The following is a 14,710-nucleotide window of genomic DNA, read 5'->3' as shown; positions in this document are numbered from 1 at the left end:
ATTTCCACTCCCGCATTTCCCGCACACGCTGTTTTTCAGCTTTTTGGCCATCTTTGTTTGTTATGATGTTCCCGTCGAGGGCTTTGGTTACTCAACCACAGACAGATGACATTTTCTTGACATATCGATCTCGCTGAAAGGGCAAGACAGACATGAACACAGGGGCAAATAGAAGCGTTTTTTTTCTCAAGGACTGGAGCTGAAGCAAAAAATAAATAAATAAATAAATACAGTATGAAGGTCACATTCAGACAAACTTTTCCTTTTTTTTATTTCTGTATTGCAATAAGTTGAAAAGGAGAAAAAAAAAAAAAGTAGTTTGCTACTGATGCTTGCTAGTAGATTAGTGCCATCCATTACCAAAGCCGAACCCGGAGCAAGACTCCCATCGGAAACGACAGTTCCTCTCGTGTGAGGAATCTCTTCATTTCTCCCTACCGATCGATGACGTCACGGTCCCCGTTCCCAAGTCGGGAACACCTGCCGTCCCCGCGCACTTCCATGGGGTCCTGGGTTCTCACAGCACGCGAGACCTTTCACTGGTCCCATACCCAGCAGCTCTGCGCGCTCTCTCCCTCTCTCTCTCTCCCTCTTTCATGTTTGATTACACGGACGTAAAAACCCACCATCCGTCAAGCGATTGATTTTCCTGTCCGTCGATATATCTACCTATCTGTCTCCTGCGCCGTCTGCGTCTGCACAAAGAGTTCATTGTTTGTCTGTCCCCCACCCCACCCGATTCTCAGATCGCCTCCGACTGTCCCTAGAATTGAACAGCTCTCTGTCTCTGTGCACTGAGTGGCCTGGAGCAACACACATCTGTCTTCCCTCCCTCCCTCCCTCTCTCTCTCTCTCCTCCTCCTCCTCTCTCTCTCTCTTAACAGTCTATGCAGATGTGCTGGGCCAGCCAAGCTCTGTTGCTCCTCTGTTCTAGTCAGTGCTGATGTGATGTAGCACCTTTTCTAGCATGCTACATTAGCGAGAGGCCCATGTGCTAATGGCATCCACCTTCAGAGAGAGAGAGAGAGAGAGAGAGAGAGAGAGAGAGAGAGAGAGAGAGAGAGAGAGAGAGAGAGAGAGAGAGAGAGAGAGAGAGAGAGAGAGAGAGAGAGAGAGAGAGAGAGAGAGAGAGAGAGAGAGAGAGAGATTTTTCCGGGCCTTCTTGGCAGATGTTAGGCCGTAAGTGCCTTTGACTCATTGACTCAGAGACTGTTTATCAGCTTAAAACAATCCATTGAGCGCGGTCATTACTCCTAATGAAGCACTTAAATGTGCCTGACGGATGGTGGCGTTGGCCCCTGTGCCACTGGCCCTGGCCCCCCCGGACCCCTCATCCGTCTGGGGTGGCGGAGGAAGAGAGAGAGGGACCAAAGTGACAACAAATGGAGAAGGATGGTCCTTCCGCGTCACCGTTCCTCTGCCTTGATTTCCGTGTCTCAGCTCTGTTCAATCACGTTGTGTTAAATTTGATTTTCCCCCTCCCCCTTCTCTGCCCAAGGTTCCCTAAATCAGAAGTCCTCTGAAACTAAAGGAGAGAGTGATGCTTTTGGATATCCATGTGAGTTTTCATTTCATTTCCTTTCTTTTGTCTTTCTGTTTCCCATGTTTGTGTCTGCCGTGATGTCTGTGTCTCAGTCAGCCTCCATCTAAATCTGCCTCCATCTCAATCAGCCTCCATCTCAATCAGCCTCCATCTCTCTCTCAATCAGCCTCCATCTCAATCAGCCTCCATCTCTCTCTCAATCAGCCTCCATCTAAATCTGCCTCCATCTCTCTCGAAATCAGCCTCCATCTCTCTCAATCAGCCTCCATCTCTCTCGAAATCAGCCTCCATCTCTCCCTCTCACCTGCTGCTGCTTTCCTACACCTGCATTTGATTCGTCTTCTGAATGTGCTCTCTCTCTCTCTCTCTCTCTTTCTTTCTCCCCCTCCTTCTCTCTCTCTCTCTGTCAAAAAACCCTGGGCATTGATGCTGCACTCTGTGCCTCTTTCACACTTGGCTGCTGTGATCACTGGCTAAGGAAGAGGAGCTCTCCACGCACACACACACACACACACACACACACACACACACACACACGCAAACAATTGCTCAATAATCCTAATGTTTTGGAGTTTTTTCATGTCCACACCCATTTCTTCCCCTCTCTGCGTCTAACTGTGATCACTCATGTTCAGAGAGATGCATTCATCTCAGTTCTCCATCCAAATGTCTCCTCTCCACCCGGGTGCCTTCAGCTGCTCCGCCAGGCAGGCGTGCAGCTGATCCCTGGGCTAAAGGGACACGCATTAAGTAACTAGAGGGAGGTCTCGAGTGCGTCTCGCGTGCGTCTCAGATGATATCTCCGCGTTTCCAGCGCTTCCCTGCGGTCTCCCTCTTCCCAGTCCGTGCACGTGTGCAGGGCAGGGCTGGACTTGCCGCATATCCTGGTGTCTGTGTTAAACGCACCTGTGCAGCGTTTGTTGGGGAAGAAGAGTGTTGGAGGAGGAATGGCTACTGCAATTGCTGAAGTTTATTAATAATCCCGAACGATCCAGGTTGTTTAGGAGGGGGATGTGGGAGGATCTGTGTCACGGAATGACTAGAAATAGATTTTTTTTTCATTTACTTGCCATTCGCTCGGGACATTTTTCTCTTGCTTCTTCCTGCTTTATCTCTTTCTCTCTCTCTCTCTCTCTCTCTCTCTCTTTCTTTCTCCCCCTCCCTCCCTCCCTCCCTCCCTCCCTCCCACTCTTTGTCTCTCTCTCTCTCTCTCTCTCTCTCTCTCGCTTTGTCTGTCATTCCGAATGCAGAACAGAACAAGTTGCCTCACCTTGCCTGTGTCAGGCCTCTGTGTAGAAAGTGCAGGGGTGCTTTGGGCTTAGAAGCTGGCAGATAATCAAACCTCCCCTGTTGCCCCCCCGCCCCCCCGCCTCTCGCCGGCTTGCTGGGATCACACGCCGATCGATAGGATCAGTTCCTCATGCACCCGTGACAACATCCCCACCCTAAGTCAGGAGCAGAGCTCTGCCACTGCACTGCCTCCCCCCAAAAGCCTCGCAGTCGCGCCATGCGCCGCCCCACGGCCTGCCGACCCTGCCCGGCGACAGCCCTGTCTGACAGCAGCGCGAGGAAGTCTGTGTTGCAGGGGAGCCCCCAGTAGAAAGGAGCTGGAACGCCACCTGGGCGCTCCGTTGCTGCGGTCGGAGAGAGGAGGAGCGTGACGGAGAGGTCAGAATGGCCTGGTTTGGAGGGCACGGCTCCCATTAAGGATTTTAATTTGGAATGTCATGGTGATTAAAGCCGGCAAGTGCCAGTGCGAAGCCAATCTTAACACTGACTGGTTCTCCCTGTTAAAAGGCCTCTGTAAGAAGCGTGGTGAGAAAGCTTCTTCAGGGCAGTATGGCAATCACACACACACACACATGCACACATGCATGCACACACACACACACACACACACACGCTCACACTTCCTTCCTATCCGCGCAATGTCCTCCACCTTTTTGCCACTGGAGATATGAGACAGTTTAATTAAACGAGAGAAAATCCAGGCTGCTTTTGAGTGGACTAAGAAGGCCACGGATGCGCCGGGGAGTGCAAGCTCTTTCCATTCAGCCAGGATCTTAACCAAATGTTCTCATCGCTCACTCCAGCTGCCCCATTAATCGGAACTACAGACCAGTTTCAGGAAGCACGGTTCAGAAGACAATGCACATCCCTTCATGTAACAAAGACGTGTGCGCCTCAGTCCAACGCTTCTTGTGGGTGGTAGTGCCATCTACTGGTCAGGCAGGGAACAGCAGCTGACTAGGAAATGCCAACGGCAGAAGCTGCAGCGTCACTGGCACTTAAGTGCGCGCCAGTAATTTATGCACTCCCACAATGTAACGTGAGGCCCTCCACGCCTGCCTTTGGAGCCGCTTCAAATGAGAGAATTAGGCGCGTGAATCCATCCTGGCTCTTGGCACCAGACAAGGCTTGATTATGTTCCATTTAGGGAGTGATGGAAGAATCAATGGCCCTTACCGGGTTTTTTTTTTTTTGGTTTTTTTTTGGTGTGTGTGTGTGTGTGTCGGAGGTGGCACCGGGCCGCATTCTGGGGAAAGAGTTCTTCCTGTCGCTCCATAGTTTTCCAGCACCTTTAAAGTACGGTCATTTCCGTCACTTGTCAGGCTTCTCTGATGGCCAATCACATCCGTCACAATTACCGGGAGGACAAAGACGACGTTTCGGTGGAGACGAACGGCAGGCGCAGCTCTTAATGATGGCTTGTCAGGTGTCTTACAGCAGTGGCCCACCATCCCATATAATCAGTAATGGGTTTTTGCAGCCCGAAACAGAAAAAAAGAGAATGAGAGAGAGAGAGAGAGAGAGAGAGAGAGAGAGAGAGAGAGAGAGAGATGGAATATGAAACTCGAGGCTATTTCTAGATTTTATCACTGCAGTGAAGGAACAAAAGCAGGCAGGCTGTCCCGGGCGGGAGGGCGCGGGTTTCATCCAGGTCCTGTGTAATTTGAGACAATCTACCATGTTTCAGACTCCTAATCCATTCTCCTTATTGGAGCACAGAACCAGAAGCGTCAAAGGCACCTGCGTTTGCAGGCGCTGTGAGATGCCACTGTAGCGTGGACGTGTGGAAACGCTCTTACAAGCGCTGCTCCTCCTTCACGTCGGCCGTGCTGACTCTGTATGTGTCCTGTGCAGATTTAACTCGACCTTTCCTCCGTCTTCCTGCGACTCTAACGCCGCTCGTGTGTGCCACGGGCTCCGTGGGCGAGGACAGCGGCAGGACGTTACGCCCGCCGGACAGTAACGTGCCGCTTGAGCGAACGCTTCCTTTTTATTCTGCCGTCCTGATTTACGCAAATGTTGAAACTCACGGAGGATGCGCTTTGACCACGTATTGCGTAACTCCTTACTGTACCGCCTACACCCAATTTGTTGATGTTAAATGAGTTCCTCCACATTCTGGTCAGGAGCCTCTGTTCACTCAGCAGAAGGTAATGAAGGCCTGCCGTTAATAACACACCATGCAGTCTGTGAACAGGATATTGGGCCCCTGATAGCGTCGCCTGCCTAATTTGACACAGCTTTAATGAAAGTGCTATCAATCAGTGATGATTCGTGCTCCGTATCCAGAGTGTGCACCCACAGTTCAAAGAGTCTTCTTCCTCTCTTTTGTTTGTGTTTATTGCTCACAGCTGCCCCCAGCACGGACGATGTTGCCCTGTACGTAGGCATCGTCATTGCTGTCATCATGTGCTTCGTCATATCCGTCATCGTGGCCCTTTTCGTGTACCGCAAGAACCACCGTGACTTCGACTCCGACATCATCGACTCCTCGGCGCTCAACGGCGGATTTCATCCAGTGAGCATTAAGACGGCACGCACAGGTAAGCGCTGGCAAACCGCGGAAGTAGAAGTTTCAAAAACTGCCCACACCCCCCCTCCCGATAGCCAATCACGCGTGGGTCGTACCGGTCCCCATCGCTCAGAAACGTTTTGACACGTTCTTTTTATTTCTTCCATGTCGCCATTATGCGAGGGAGAGCAGGCGGGCCGCTCTGCTGTCGATGAATTCAGGAGGGGTGACGGAGGTGACAGCCACAGCTCGAGAATTGATATGTGTCAGTGGCGTCGTCTGCTGCGCGAGGAGCGTGGGGGGTGGTGCTTGCATTCCCACCCCCCACTGTGGAGACGGGGAGGCACAAAAGGAAGAATAGAAAAGAGAGATGGGTGGGGGGATGAGAGCGAGGTGCTGCTTCTGCCTAGACACCATTAGAATGCTTGTCACTTTGATGTGAAGGCAGTCTGCAAGTTATCATGAAGCCATAATTAGGTCTGCCTGTGTGGCACGTTCAATGATAATTAGATATCAGCGGCGGTGAGCTGACGGAGGCTGGCACAGTTGTGGAGGGGAGGTAAATAGCGAGGTGTGGGGGGGGCAGGCGGAGTTTAATACGAGGCCTCCACACTCCGCTGACATCCCTTCTCCCCCCGTTAGAGCATCCACGCAGGAGTTCTGGGTGCACGTTGGTGAGCAGAGTTCCCGGGGTGAGAGTGAGACCTAGAAGAGTTCTTTGTCACTCAGACATAAGGGTGTCTGTCATATCTTCCACTTGGAGTGTGTGTATAGGTGTTTGAGTAGGTGGAGCGTGTGTATAGGTGTTTGAGTAGGTGGAGTGTGCGTATAGGTGTTTGAGTAGGTGGAGTGTGTGTATAGGTGTTTGAGCAGGTGGAGTGTGTGTAGGTAGGAGTAGGTGGAGTGTGTATAGGTGTTTGAGCAGGTGGAGTGTGTGTAGGTAGGACTAGGTGGAGTGTGTGTATAGGTGTTTGAGTAGGTGGAGTGTGTGTATAGGTGTTTGAGCAGGTGGAGTGTGTGTAGGTGGAGTGTGTGTATAGGTGTTTGAGCAGGTGGAGTGTGTGTATAGGTGTTTGAGTAGGTGGAGTGTGTGTATAGGTGTTTGAGCAGGTGGAGTGTGTGTAGGTAGGAGTAGGTGGAGTGTGTGTATAGGTGTTTGAGTAGGTGGAGTCTGTGTAGGTAGGAGTAGGTGGAGTGTGTGTATAGGTGTTTGAGTAGGTGGAGTCTGTGTAGGTAGGAGTAGGTGGAGTGTGTGTATAGGTGTTTGAGTAGGTGGATTGTGTGTAGGTAGGAGTAGGTGGAGTGTGTGTATAGGTGTTTGAGCAGGTGGAGTGTGTGTATAGGTGTTTGAGTCGGTGGAGTGTGTGTATAGGTGTTTGAGCAGGTGGAGTGTGTGTATAGGTGTTTGAGCAGGTGGAGTCTGTGTAGGTAGGAGTAGGTGGAGTGTGTGTATAGGTGTTTGAGTAGGTGGAGTCTGTGTAGGTAGGAGTAGGTGGAGTGTGTGTATAGGTGTTTTAGCAGGTGCAGTGTATATAGGTAGGAGTAGGTGGAGTGTGTGTATAGGTGTTTGAGTAGGTGGAGTGTGTATAGGTAGGAGTAGATGGAGTGTGTGTATAGGTGTTTGGGTAGGTGGAGTCTGTGTAGGTAGGAGTAGGTGGAGTGTGTGTATAGGTGTTTGAGCAGGTGGAGTGTGTGTAGGTAGGAGTAGGTGGAGTGTGTGTATAGGTGTTTGAGTAGGTGGAGTGTGTATAGGTAGGAGTAGGTGGAGTGTGTGTATAGGTGTTTGAGTAGGTGGAGTCTGTGTAGGTAGGAGTAGGTGGAGTGTGTGTATAGGTGTTTGAGCAGGTGGAGTGTGTGTAGGTACGAGTAGGTGGAGTGTGTTTCCTTATAAGCATGCGAGCTTCTCTACCTCCGTCGCCACTCAACCAGAGCCTGTTCCCTGCACCACCTCCTTGGGTTGCCATGGTTTCTGTAGCCCTGTGCAAGCGTTGGAGCAGAACGGAGCGCGCAAATGACCACCCCCACCCCCACCCCCGCGGCGGCGGCGTTCGGCCTACGCTCTCCGCCATGTACGGAGCTCGCGGGACCACGGGGGCCAGGACTCGCGCGCTCGCAGCAGCCTCGGGGGCGCGAGCAGCACTCAGCAGGGCGGCCACGCCCACGCAGCACGCCTGTGCAAATTCATCTGTGTACCTGCGAAGGGATTAACTCATTAATAAGGAAGCCATCTGCTGTCCAGAGCAGCGCTCCCAAAAGCAGGCCGACGGGGTGCTGACCTCCCCAGTGCCTCTCCTGCTCTGCTGAGAAAGACTTCTGCAGGAGAGAGAAATAAACCGAAACTTTGTGCGCTAATCATCCTGAGACTGCGGGGAAGGCGTGCTTATTACGCAGCCGAGCCAGTATTCCTCTTCACTCGCTGTCTTTCTTGTGTATGAGGAATGCATCTGTTCTTTCCTTTTTTCTTCCATTCTTCCCTGCCTACTTTGGTTCCCCCTCTCGCCGTCTCCCCTCCAGCCGACCTCCTGACCGCCCCTCCGGATCTGACCTCGGCGGCGGCCGTGTACCGCGGCCCCGTCTACGCCCTCCACGACGTGGCCGACAAGATCCCCATGACCAACTCACCGCTGCTGGAGCCGCTGCCCAACCTGAAGATCAAGGTGTACAACTCGTCCGGGGTGGTCTCGCCGCAGGACGACGCTGCCGACTTCGCGTCCAAGCTCTCACCCAAGCTATCGCACGCGCTGCTCGACGGCGACACCATGGGCCGGCGCATGGAGAGCCTGGCGCGTGGCCGTGACCCCTCCTGCACTGCCTTTGGCTCCTTTAACTCCCTCGGAGGGCACCTCATCGTGCCCAACTCGGGTAAGTCGGGGGGGGGCATGAACGGAAGGGGTGGGCGGCGACTTGTGGTGGGGCGAGGGAGAGGCGGGGTTATGTGCTGGGAAGAGGGCCACGTTTGTCGCAGGTGTCGGCGGCGTGCGGGCTCCACCGCGTGAGATCCTGACGGGCAGTCATTCAGACCTCGGGGCCTTAATGAGGAGTTACGCTGCTTCAGGTTTCAGCCAGACAGACAAGCTGTCACGGTTGCTGCCTGGCTCGTAAATATAGATTACAGGCAACTTGTAGCAGGTATATTAAACACTGCCAGAGTCCACAAAGTAACTCGGAGAACATCTGGCGAATGCAGGCAGTCCCGCGGCGCCGTGGCACTGCCGTCCTGACGTCCTCGGCCGCCCACATCTCGTTCAGCGTGTTTCAAAGGGAGCTGAAGGATGTTGGGCGCTGGGTCACAGCAGCGCAGGACGGTGGGGAGAAAAGCAAGGTGTGGAGTGGGGGAGTACCTCCATGAAAAAGAGGCGGGGCTCTTTACGGCCCCCTCTGGTAATGCGGAGAGACTCCGATCGCCCGCCTGTAAATCTCCAGCTAGCGGCGCTCAAAGTGACTCGCCGCTGCATGCGCTGTATAACAGGGCCGCTCCGCTCCGCAGAACAGCGCCTGGAAGTGGAGTCGTTCCCACAACACTGCCGTCGTCCACAGAACCACCAGGAATATTACCCATTAATTCATTATGAATTAATGTTGTCGGGTGGCAATTCCAAGCAGCCGCGTGGAAGTGTGAGATGTGGCTAAGGACCAGAGACGCCAGTCCCCAGGGGCGTGTAACTGAGATATAAAGACTCCTTACGACACTCTATTTGTGGGACAGGATGGGTTGACTGCTTGTAGCATGTGAAGTGTGTGTGCAAGCAGGTGTTTGTTGGTCCTGATCTGAAAATTAAGAAATGTTTGATGTGTGGAGCTCAGATTATCCCCAAGGGCGTCCTATACTTTCACACAAAACACCCTTGTACATTTCAGCAAATGAATATTTCAGTAGCAGGGGAAGTTGCAGCCTGGAGTGAGCCAAAAAACATAACGACTCCAACCCGAAAGTTTCTCTCAGTTTCTGCCCAGCTAATAAATAAAGGGAGACAGCGGGACACATTGTGTTTGTGTGTGTGTGTGTGTGTGGGGGGGTGCTCTACAGTGTTGAATCCAAGGTGGAAAACAATTGCATTCAACTACAGTTTCATCACAAGCCTCAATTTCACAACAGAGTCACAAATCATTTTAAAAATGGATGTTATGCTTTGTTATGCAAAGCGGCCTTTTGTCTTTCGTGGGGGCGTTTTTGTGCCCCACTCTGTTCTGGGTGGACTGCACTCTGCGGGGCGCGTCATGGTCTGGGTGGTGAAGAGTTCAGGTGAAGGTTATGAAACATCTATATGCTCGCTGTGGCTCTCGCACGGGAGACAGCTAACAGCTAACAGGGTGCTGGGCAGAATCAGCTCACAGCCCAGACTGGCCAGGAAATTTCCACACTGGACTGGTTCTATGGTGCGTGGGATGGGCTGCAGCGCGCACGCGCGTGTGTGTGTGTGTGTGTGTGTGCGCGTGTGAGCGTGTGCGTGCGTGCGTGTGCATATGTGTGTGCGTGCATGTGAGCGTGTGTGTGTGTGTGTGTGCGCGCGTGTGAGCGTGTGTGTGCGTGCGTGCGTGTGCATATGTGTGTGCGTGTGTGTCTGTGTGCGTGCGTGCGTGTGCACGCGTGTGCATATGTGCGTGCGACCGTGTGTGCGTGTGAGCGTGCGAGTGTGAGTGACATTGGCATGGTTTTACTCTTTGTACTTTCCTTTGCGCCATGGTGACTTCTGGCAGACACAGGACCTGGCAGAGGGCAAAGTGTGACAAAGGTCACAGATTGATGACAGTTGCTCTCTGTGTGTGTGTCTGCGTGCGTGTGTATCCGTGTGCGTGTGTGCGTGCGTGCATGTCTCTCCACAGGTGTGAGTTTGCTGGTGCCTGCAGGTGCTGTCCCTCAGGGTCGAGTGTATGAGATGTACGTGACTGTGCACAGGAAGGAGACCATGAGGTAAGCTCCCTCTGCTGTCCCACACTCGTCCCTGACACGCTACGATCGGGTGTGGGGCGTGGGGAGTGGCCAGCCCGCCTGTGCAGGCTCCACCCCCTTACCACACCCCTCACTCCTCATTAAGAACTACACAATGAGAAATGGACTCCAACCACCTCCTTAGTCTCTCCTCTGTAACCACCACTGTGCAAATATTTATCTTCGTCCTCCTCTCACGGCCAGTGGGACTCATTAACAAGACAAACATCTCACCAAGATACCAGTAAGGTCTCCACTAGACTAGAGGAGGCCCTGGACATAACGTTAGTCAGACACTCCTTTCAGAAGGATCTGATAGTGAAGACAATAAACGGACGTAGAACGTTACACTATCATTAATAACCCTTATGTATACAGAGATATTCACCTGCTGTACAATAGCACGTTGAAAGCTAGCTAAAAATATTTAGCTAAATATTAAATAATAAATATTATGAAGTCAAAATTATTACACTGTTTGTATTAAAGTGAAACACACAAAGCAGAATTACTGGAACACACAATGGGATAGTCCCTAACTTTGTCCCACAATGGGATAGTCCCTAACTTTGTCGCCTAACTTTGGCCCACAATGGGATAGTCCCTAACTTTGTCCCCTAACTTTATCCCACAATGGGATAGTCCCTAACTTTGTCCCCTAACTTTATCCCACAATGTGATAGTCCCTAACTTTGTCGCCTAACTTTGGCCCACAATGGGATAGTCCCTAACTTTGTCCCCTAACTTTATCCCACAATGGGATAGTCCCTAACTTTATCCCACAATGGGATAGTCCCTAACTTTGTCCCCTAACTTCATCCCACAATGGGATAGTCCCTAACTTTGGCCCACAATGGGATAGTCCCTAACTTTGTCCCCTAACTTTATCCCACAATGGGATAGTCCCTAACTTTATCCCACAATGGGATAGTCCCTAACTTTGTCCCATAATGGGATAGTCCCTAACTTTGCTAGTAAGAAATAGAGCAAACAGATGCAACAGCTAAAGTTTTCTATAGAAAAGGAGGTGCTGTGTGTGAGTCTCTAACGTCCCACTGGTTTGACACTCAACAGCCTCTCGTAGGTGCACAGTTATGTGTGTTTCCAAACGTGCACTCCTGGTAATGGCGCCGCCAACCTACAGGCTCAGGTAAAGCAACAGTGTCACTGCTGTGCTGGCATTGGTCCAACACCCAAACTGATGTCCAATCAGATATGCCTCTGTGTTTAGAGACTGACCAATGGTGAAGTGGGTAGTGGGGGCTGACGGACGGTGCAAGCCAATGGATGCGCAACGCTCTCTAGGATCAGAGCTTCTAATAACGTGACTGCTGAGGTCACAGAAAACAAAAGAAACAAACAGAAAATATTTCGAGGAACTGCACATTCTTGGCGAACAATTCACGACGCAGTAAATGAAACATGCGCTGATGTGATATGTGGTACGTAGGGCTAAAATTCCGTTAGACGTTTTGAGCCAAGTTAGCCCTCATTCACACCAGGGCCAGCAAGACGGTGCTGCCTTGCAAAGAGTTTGTCTGTTCGTCTTCAGATTGTCCTGATGAGGTCATGACGGCCTTGTGTAGTCAGGGCTCCTCCTGTTTCCCGTACAGCTGCCTAGTTAGCCGCCCTCGTCAGCAAAGTGTATGGGGGACAAGCTGTCGTCATTCCTGTTAAGAGGAAAAGGGAAAAAAAATCCAAGCCATTTGTCCAGAAATTCAAAGTAATGTAACAATAATAAGGAATACGGCACTGAGAACGGCACACACGCACACACACCCGCACACACACCCACACACACACACCTACATCACACTTAATCTTGGCTCTTTCTGGATTTTTTCTGTTTTCCGTTGAGTTATGATTTAAAGGTGCCATCACATCACATCAAGCTCTAACATGCAAGATAATGTACATCAGCAACCAATCAGTGTATTCAATAAGAAATTTGATAGTCTGTTTAATTTGATGGTTTTTGTTTTCTTTTCAGAGTTTGAGAAACCAGTCCATTTTGTAGTGGTTGCTAAGATACGGCCTCTGCTTCATATCCTCTACAGATTTGAGAAAAATATGCTGATTTTTTTGAGAAAACATGATGCATTTTGAGTGCTGACCCTGAATCTGTTGTTCTGGCCTCAGGCCTTCGGTGGATGACACCCAGACTGTTCTGAGTCCAGTGGTAAGCTGCGGGCCACCAGGAGCCCTGCTGACCCGCCCAGTGATCCTCACCATGCACCACTGTGCCGAGGCGGACAGCGAGGACTGGCTCATTCAGCTCCAGAACCAATCGCAGCAGGGCCACTGGGAGGTGAGTGGGTGGGGTGCAGGGAAAGTCATTTGCTCATTGGTCTATGAGGTCATTGAGAAGGACGTCACAAAGGTAAGGTGAAACACTTCTGGAACATGGCCTCGTCCCGCGTCAAACCTGTCACATGTGCGAGTGCTGGTGCGCTCGGTTGTCTCGGGACCGCCCTCCCGCCAACCACGTGCAATGACGCGCAGCAACTGTGCTGGCCCAAATATCGCTGACGAATCAGGCGTCTCTGATGGTGAACTCGAGAAAACACCAGCCAGAGTTAATTACATGGCGGCAGAGGATGGCCTGTTATCAGGCAGACGGAGCCAATCCCTCCCCTGTGCTTTGCTCTCCAGGCCTCAGAGAGGAAGAGATCCTTGTTGTTGTTTTGCCGTTGTGGAGGCAGAGCATGCTTGAGCCAGGCTAGCAGCACTCACCCGCCGGCCCGTCATTAGCTCGGCTGGTGAGGAGGAGCTGGTTATCTTCTGCGTGGGCCGTGGGGTTGCTGTGAACTCGGTCCCCTTGCTCACCCACAGGCTCTGCCCTTTACTGTTCCTGCGCGCAAACACAATGCCAGCGCTCTAATTAGCCATGCATGAAGTGCGGCGCGAGGAAGCGGCAGCCTACGCAAGCGCTCCGAAACTCTCGCGCTCCACGCCCAAACGCGCGTGCTGTCATCGTAGCGCCGGCTTCGCCGCGCGCTGTGTTAACGCCAGACGACCGTTACGGCGTGTGGATGCTGTGTTGACGTGGCGATTGTAACATTCAAACGCATTATTTATAAAGCCTCCCAAATGACCAGTACAGCGATGGCTGTGGGATTTTTATTTATGGGTTTTGGGGTTTTTTGGGATTTTTCTTTTCCCGATATTCATTTTCTCTACCGCGTCAGTGGCGCCGTCTCTGTCTCAGAAGCAAACGGAAGCAAATCAGTCACGAGCACGACCGAGCTCTTTGAGTTCGCTCCAAGCGTCTGTCGGAGCTCTCGGCCCCGGCACCGACGTGGCTCTGTTTTCAGCTCCCCACAGACCCTCGCAGCTTCTGAGCTGCTTAGCAACAGCCCATGACCTTGTCTCATCTTATCAAACATAAAGCACTCTTGGCTAGCCTTTAGCGACTCATACAGATAAATACGCACGGGTGGGATGCCACAGACGCAGAAAACAATACCAACAGGAACCGCAAAGACATGGAGCCAGTTTCTTCTAACCAGATCAATTTAAGTTCTGATGGGGGGGGGCAAGGTTAAGAATAACAAAGAAAAAGCGTTGTTGCAGCAACCTTGTTGCTGAGAGACGGAATGAGTACTCATACCAGCACATCTCCAGCACAGTTAAAAATGATTTTTATGCGTGTTTGTTCCGCTTTCAGAATGTGATGCAGGGAAGGAAACAACGCCTGGCTCAAACGTCTAAGTTTAAAAATACCAGCCGGAGTAAATATTTCGGGGGTTTTTTCAGTACAGTGTCAAAGGATAAAAACCACGCTTAAGGAAGATGACAGAAATGGATTCTCAGCGCTACTGACACTTGGGACAGAGGACAATGAGATACAAGAGAGGACGTGGGACTAAGCTTTAAAATAAAGGACGCTGGAGACATTTGGGACGGCGTGATTAAGGGCAGGGCTCAGACTCTCCTGGGAGAGAGCAGGAGAAGGGGGTGGGGGGTTGAAGAGGCTTTGGTCGTAGTCGCTCTAGTGAGCATCAAATTACTCACTCCGCAAAGTCCATTTCCTCTGCTGTGGACCCGCTCCACCGTAATTCCTCCATGTGTTCACACACGGCAGAACCCTCCGCGATCCTGCAGAACGGCTCACTAGGGCGATTCCCACTATGGGAATGGGACCGGTTTGGAAAACGTAAGACCGCAGAAGATACTCGGGCGTAGCATTGCATCACGAGAGAGTGACTTTGACGGATATCTGTGGTGCAGCTAATAAAACCAAATGTCTGTTTCAACCATTTAAACAAAGAAATAGCTATTGATTACATCTCGTGTGTGTCAGGCAGGTAGTGAGTAATATCCGCTGGTGATAGGCAGGAAGTTCAGATGACGTGCTAAGATGGGGTTTCTCTTTCCTCAGTGAAGACAGCCTTGGTGGAACACACGTGGCTAGTCAATATTGGTTTCTCAGTTT

The 14,710-nt window shown here is 51.4% G+C and overlaps 1 protein-coding gene across 2 annotated transcripts in view; it reads left to right on the top strand.

Moving 5' to 3' along the window:
- The window catches only part of unc5c (unc-5 netrin receptor C), a 109,353-nt gene that overhangs the window by 88,839 nt on the left and 5,804 nt on the right, over positions 1-14,710 (top strand). Inside the window, exons 8-12 of one of the 2 annotated variants that reach the window (XM_027003506.2) lie at positions 1,499-1,558; positions 5,185-5,376; positions 7,860-8,207; positions 10,170-10,257; positions 12,415-12,583. In XM_027003506.2, coding sequence (XP_026859307.1) covers positions 1,499-1,558; positions 5,185-5,376; positions 7,860-8,207; positions 10,170-10,257; positions 12,415-12,583 — 857 coding nt within the window. The remainder of the gene's footprint in view (positions 1-1,498; positions 1,559-5,184; positions 5,377-7,859; positions 8,208-10,169; positions 10,258-12,414; positions 12,584-14,710) is intronic. The other variant, XM_027003507.2, reaches the window with a different exon arrangement.

The sequence above is a fragment of the Electrophorus electricus genome, chromosome 17 (genome assembly GCF_013358815.1).
Source record: "Electrophorus electricus isolate fEleEle1 chromosome 17, fEleEle1.pri, whole genome shotgun sequence".
NCBI classification, from domain to species: domain Eukaryota; kingdom Metazoa; phylum Chordata; class Actinopteri; order Gymnotiformes; family Gymnotidae; genus Electrophorus; species Electrophorus electricus.
The sequence above is the reverse complement of the archived record's forward strand: the minus strand, read 5'-3'. Positions and strand labels throughout refer to the sequence as shown.